General features: G+C 42.8%; 1 protein-coding gene across 2 annotated transcripts; it reads right to left on the bottom strand.

Moving 5' to 3' along the window:
- Window positions 1–1,065: 1,065 nt before the first annotated feature.
- Window positions 1,066–6,529, bottom strand: LOC125529344 (serine/threonine-protein kinase ATG1c-like; the record flags this gene model as incomplete). 2 transcript variants are annotated; one of them, XM_048693758.1, is given in 13 exon segments in its annotated part: window positions 1,066–1,563; window positions 1,668–1,738; window positions 1,825–2,098; window positions 2,352–2,692; window positions 2,816–3,171; window positions 3,243–3,315; window positions 4,201–4,306; window positions 4,401–4,481; window positions 4,581–4,674; window positions 5,556–5,620; window positions 5,767–5,825; window positions 5,907–6,024; window positions 6,388–6,529. In XM_048693758.1, coding segments are annotated over 13 exon segments (1,984 nt in total), but the record flags the coding sequence as incomplete, so codon positions are not given.

The raw sequence follows: 6,529 nt of genomic DNA on the forward strand, positions 1-6,529 counted from the left end.
CGGATCTGGGCTACGCCCGAGCCGCCGCGAAGGTCGAGATGTTAGGTCAGGGTTTTTCTGCTCTTCCTTTGGTTTGAGAGCCTACTGTTTTGATATCTCCTGCAGGGACCAAACCATGCTTTTTTAAAAGGTAACCACGTGTTTTAGTATTTGTCAAAGTTACAACACACACAGTCCCTGACGAGACAAAGAGAGGACAGAAGTCCAAGTGCATTTGCACAAAACACCTCGAGATGAGATAAATTACAATCACAACCTTGGAGGTGCTTGTGCAGATTGCCAACTGCCGCCAATCTCCACCACCCCGACAGCGCCACCGGAGATAAGAGAGACAACAAACCTTCATACCCCGGTCCGAAGAAGCACTATCGTGGACAAAGCCGCTTTGTGAGCCGATGAACTCGCCCACGGCGAACGGCAGAACCTTCTTCGATGTGGCTCATCGGCCGGGGAGTGTCCCCGTGCCCGTCGGACTCCAGATCCATCGTCTTCACTCGACCAAGTCGCAGAAGAGCACTGGAACTGCCCGTTGCCATCCATTTGACATGCACCAAACCAGCCCTGCTCAGGCCAACCCCGTCGTGCCCCGAAGAAAGGACAAACGCTGATCCACTGCATCCTAAATAAATCTCCAAGACTCCAAGACAGTGTTGGAGCACGCACCATCGAGACAACGAAGCCGGAGAACACAATTCCAAAAGATGGGGTCACCGCCGCTGCTACCACATTCGGAAAACCTAACCTCGCCGGTCCGAGCGACCTGCAAGAGACACATGACGCCGTCTCCTTGTCGAGATGGAGGGAGCCATGGACACCTTATTCGTTGGAACGATGTTGTTGCCTCCACTAAAACTCCGCCGCTGCACAAACTAGACCCTAACCTATCTACATACCGTAGCCTAGCACCGGGGTCCTCCACTCCATCCGCTGCCCGAACGGCAGACGAAGGGGGGGAGAACCCACAGGCTAGCCGGCGGTGGATCTGTGGGATCTGTTCTCCTCCCTCGGTTTTCACGAGAGGTGGCACAAGTGGCGATCATAAGCTAGGTTGAAGCAGACAAACAGTAAACCATAGACAGTCAGTACAACACCTTCAGTCTGTTCACATCATGACCATGGCTGCAGCCTGCAGCCTTAATTGGTACAGAATAAAGCATGCATATAATAAGTTAACAACACACGCACACACGCCTCACATTACGTAGTAGTTTGGGCAGTTACACTGGATTTCCGCTACATTCGCTAATCTCACGATCTCTAGCGTGGCTATCTTACACGCCCTCGTTTGGGCCAACAAATATATGTACAAATGAAAGAATATTGTACAAGTCAGCCCCCAAGAAGGCCCACCGGCAGTGGTCAGTGACTCGGGCATTGCAACTGGCTGAGCCTTGCGTTGAGAGCTTCAATGTATGAGCGCAGTCGGTGTCGGTCAGATCTAGTCAGGGACAAAGGCGGGTTGAGGGCAAGCGACGGTGCCTCCATCAGGAGAAAACGCAGCAAGCATATTGCCTTTGTATACCGCGACATGGCCACTGCTGCTTTCCCCATCATCTCGACAACCTGCAATCAAGACCAGAAAGAAAACAAAATGAGCGGGTGGACAAAAGTCGTAAAAAACCAACTGCTGTTGGTTCTGGGATGGAAGAAAGCATGCTTGTACTTACACCACCATGCCTTCCATATTCTAGTGCATATTGAAATATTAATTCAACCGCGTCGGGCATTGCTGTAGCATCTGCATGCATTAGCTCACTATCAGCACAAAAGAAAGTCCTACAAAACAGATGATAATGGCTCACGGCCCCAAGCAAGGTACAGTACCAGGTATCTGTCCTACAGTGCTTGCAAGTTCTTCAGCATGTTCAACTTCAGTGAGAAACTGCCTTTCAATCTGTGTGCATTCTTCATCAGCCATTTGAGAGTTTGCAAGCAAATGGGGAGCGTCAGTATCAAGCCCCTTCATAGTGATATCATGCAAGGGACTCTCTCTGGCAGCTGAAGCCGCATAGGAATTGCATATGTGAATTGCTTGCTTCCAGGTCGCAAGAATAATTAGCTGGATCGAGAATGCCTCTAAGTGCCTGCCACCTTTTATCTTCAAAGATTTTTGGGTGGTTGACCAACAAGACGTAACAAGTTAGAAGTCACATAGATAATGCTCACAAAGTTACTTTAGGCAGATCAATGTGATAGAAAAACATAATAGTTTGCCGCAGTAAGAAAAGCACACAAACATCTGAACAAAAAGTTCCAACATCTCAAAAAGTTGAGATGAAATAAAATAGAAGGGAATTAAATAGGAAAGCAAGGAAACAAAGACTAGAGAGTCATCAAGCATATAAATTTACCTCTTCTTTGACCAACTCCACTATGGTAGAAGCATACTGCCCCAATAATCTAATCCTGGTCAGATAATCAGATGGTGGTTGATCCAAGCCATCACTCATGTAAGCAGATCCATGTGAAGTACCAGATATCGGAGAACAATGACTGTCCAAGCTACCAGTTCCAGCAGACTGTTGCCTGTTTATCGCGGTGCCATTTATTGGCACTGGTGCACTCAGAGCAGCTAAATTTGGTGGCGAAACAGAAGGATTCTCATATTTAGCCGGTAAATTGCGCTGTAGAGAGGCACTTGTTGAAGAAGAGGATCCTTCCGCATGTCCAGACACAAAGACATATTCCTGATCTACAAACTCTAATGAATCAATGATAGGGGAATCTACATTACAAAGCAAAAATAATGAATTCAGTAAGAACTATTCGCAATGATTATGAAGAAATGTGTGATAATCACAAGAGACTTCGGTACCTTCTGGATGAACACCTTTAGCACCACGTCCTTCACCAATCTTGCTTTCTTTGGTCCTTTGACCAGGATGGTCCAGACGTTGACTGCTAGGTGCATAATTGTTGCCCATGATGTATCTGGAGAACAGGCCTGTATGCTTCGACGGACTCTGGCCTGAAGTTTTATCCAACTTTTTACTAGTAGCAAACCCATAAGATTTCATTGGGGCATTACTCTCAGGAGCAGGACTCTCCTCCTGTCCAGTTGACAGATCTAAAGGAAAAGGCATACAATCTTCTTGAGAACTTTGGCCCGAAAGCCTCGTTGGACTGCTTTTAGTGAAGGGAAAGCCATCTCTTGTGTCTGATGGTGTCCGACTGCCAATGCACTACATAATATCAAACACATTGCATGATGTGGTATAAAGATGGTAGCACAAAGATATTACCTCAAGATTCTCTCTGGAGCATGTTCAGAGAGAAATGGATGGTTCACAAACTCTTCAACTGTAAGGCGTTCCACTGCATCAATTACACATATTAGAACGGTACCATTAATACTCCTTAATACTCCCTCCGTTTTTGTTTACTCCGCATATTAGCTTTGGTCAAAGTCAAACTTTGTAAACTTTGACAAAGTTTATAGACAAACACATTAACGTATACAATAACAAATCAATACCATTAGATTCATTATTGAATACACTTTCACATCATATAGATTTGTATTGTAAATGTTCATATTTTTTTCTATGAACTTGGTCAAACTTTATGAAGTTTGACTTCAGTCAAATCTAATATGCAGAGTAAATAAAAACGGAGGGAGTATATATCGTAACAGATTGCATAATGTGCTTTAATCTTTTTCTTTTGAACAATTCATGATGTTCAATGATACACTGTACATGGTTACCAGTCACTACTGTTAATTATTCATGAAGAAAACATGCAATTGTGATGACTTTAGAACTTAAAATTGCACAGGCAAAAAATAGAAGTGCATTAATAAACAATTATCCTCCTCTGGTACAGCCTAATTCACAACTCACATGTTGTTATAATAGTGTTTATCTAGCAATAATTAATACTCTGATACAATTTATTATTTTGCATGGTAACTATTAAGGAATAAATGAGTCAGTAAATCCAGGAAGGGTGCAAATGGAGTCAAAGAGAAGAAAAAATGGCCAATTACAATGCCACCCAAATTTACTTTTGAATGGTACCATTCATTTTCGACCAGATGTCTGTTAGGTCACAGTAATACTTCTGAATACTTCACCCCACCAAGTAGCAATACTTATGCCAGAAAAAAAACAAGTAGCAGTAGAATAAATAATGACATGAGGAACTGCCTACTGCTTGCATAAAATTGTTTCCGTATAAAGTAGAGACAATGATTTGTACCTGAACTGATTCGCAGTAACTTTCTGCACAAGTCAATGCAATCATGGCTCAACTCACAATCAGATGGAAATCGTAATTGACCTGACTTTAGTATGTTTTTCATCAACTGATAAAGTAATGATAGTTTCCATTAGCACTTGTAGGCACATACTATTTCAACAATGTAGAAGAAACTATATCATATTAAAAATGAGATAAACCTGGATTTGACTATCCCCGTTAAAAGGTGGAGATCCAGTAACAAGTTGATATAGAATAATACCAACGCTCCAAAGATCCGCCTGTTCTGTCAGAAATCGAGCATGAAACACAGAGTCAAGAATAGGTACAGTCGATCACAAAGCCCACACAGAAACAGAAAGAAAAAAAAAAGGTCCGACCTTTGCATCATACTTCTGAGCTTGCATGACTTCTGGAGCCATGTAAAGGGGTGAACCACAAAGTGTTTCAGCTAGACCAGAAGGTTGCAAAAATCTGCTCACGCACACAAATACAAAATGAGTGAAACTGGAACAGATAAAGTATCAGACGCCTGACATACTGAAGTTATCCGATAGTTGACGACTCATTCACCCATTATTAAACCCACTTGATCAGCAGCGTGCAGTGAAAGCCGAGATGCGAGTTCATGAACACATGCAATTTGCAAATGTTACAAAAACTACCTCAAAATGAAGCAGATGTAACTTTAAAGGTTGCAGCTCTGTTTTTTTCTTTTTGTCAAAATTATTGCAGACAAACTTTGTATGTTGCAGAGGTTTTCTTAGAAAATGTGGGATATTTTTCTCCAGCAATAGCACAATATCAATTCAGATTATAGGAGTTACTGCAGACATGTTGAGGGAACTTTTGAACCCGATACTGCACATTTTTGCTAAACTAGGTAAAATGGATCTACCAATGAAAGATGCAAGTCCATTAAGTGTTAGGAAAGGAGTGGGTTAGATAGTGTGCTATTTCGCAATTGAAACAAAACACTGACCTATCAGTGCAGGATACACATCAGTTAAGAAAGGAGCAGATCCGTTTGGCCATGGCATGGTGTCTATTCCCAATATTCTGGTCCACATCAGTCGACATAGCGCTAGTCGCTCAGGAAAAGAAAATCAAATAACGGTGAAAAACAAGCAGAAGCTGGTGGACCCCCACAAAGAAATGTGGCAGCAAGAAAGAAAGGCTGGCATATGTCATTCTTATGATATGTAGCATGATAGCAATTTTACATGGCATCCACTAGAACAAAGATTTAAAACAGGGATTTGTGATTCAGTCCACTAAACCAAGGTCATACGAGGAAAGTAGCAACTAATGTTCTTTTCTCCGAGAATGAATGAAATAGAACAGAAGTAACTCACTTTGCAAATCCGAAGTCAGCAATCTTCAAGATGGAAGTTCCATTATTTGAAACAAGAAGAATGTTCTGTTTGGACAACCACAAAATTTATAATTCAATGGTTTGGTAAAATTATCAAGCAACCGTATTGAGAGATTGTATTTCTTTTGCCAGACTCTTGATCACGGAATACGCAGAGAAATGCAAACCAATAGTTGACAGCGATGACTGACCTGTGGTTTAAGATCCCGATGAACCACGTTGCTTTCACGAAGCTTCTGAAGACCACATGCTGCAGAAACAAGAGATTATGAGCAAGGCACAGAACATGAATAAACCATGGGAAGAGACGGGAGATGGGGAAGATGCTTGCCTAGCTGCCGAATAAAATGCTTAGCAACACTTTCAGGAACCCTTTTATGCCGTAGAAGATAGGCGTATAAGTCACCACCTCGACAATACTCCAATATGAGATATATCCTCCCACCATCCTGAAAGACATACACAAGACATATATCACTTCATAATCAATAAAGAAAAACAGTTATTCTTCTGGAATCTATGTGGATAAAAACTAAAATAGTTGAAAAAATTGCTGAATCTATGTGGATAGTACTAGGAGAGGGGGAGACATCAAGTTCAAAACTATCATTTGCTTGGTTGTCTACCTACCGAGCATTCCAAACCAAATCGAACTAGAGATCGTCATCAGCGGCTCCCAATTCTAGGCATATATCAGGCTAATACTAATAGACAGCAGACAATGACATAAAAAAACAAATAAATAAAACTAACAGATCGAAAGCAATTGCGCGAGAGACAGGCAGAGAGAGAGAGGAGGGAGGGCACCCTACCCTGATGGAGTCGTGGAGCGCGATGATGTTGGGATGCGTGATGCGGCGGAGGATGTCGACCTCGGAGAGGAGGCTGTCGCGGAGCTTCGCGCTGAGGCGGTCCATGGCGATCTCCTTGACGGCCACCTCGGTGCCCCGCGCG

The sequence above is a fragment of the Triticum urartu genome, unplaced genomic scaffold (genome assembly GCF_003073215.2).
Source record: "Triticum urartu cultivar G1812 unplaced genomic scaffold, Tu2.1 TuUngrouped_contig_5536, whole genome shotgun sequence".
Lineage (NCBI taxonomy): Eukaryota > Viridiplantae > Streptophyta > Magnoliopsida > Poales > Poaceae > Triticum > Triticum urartu.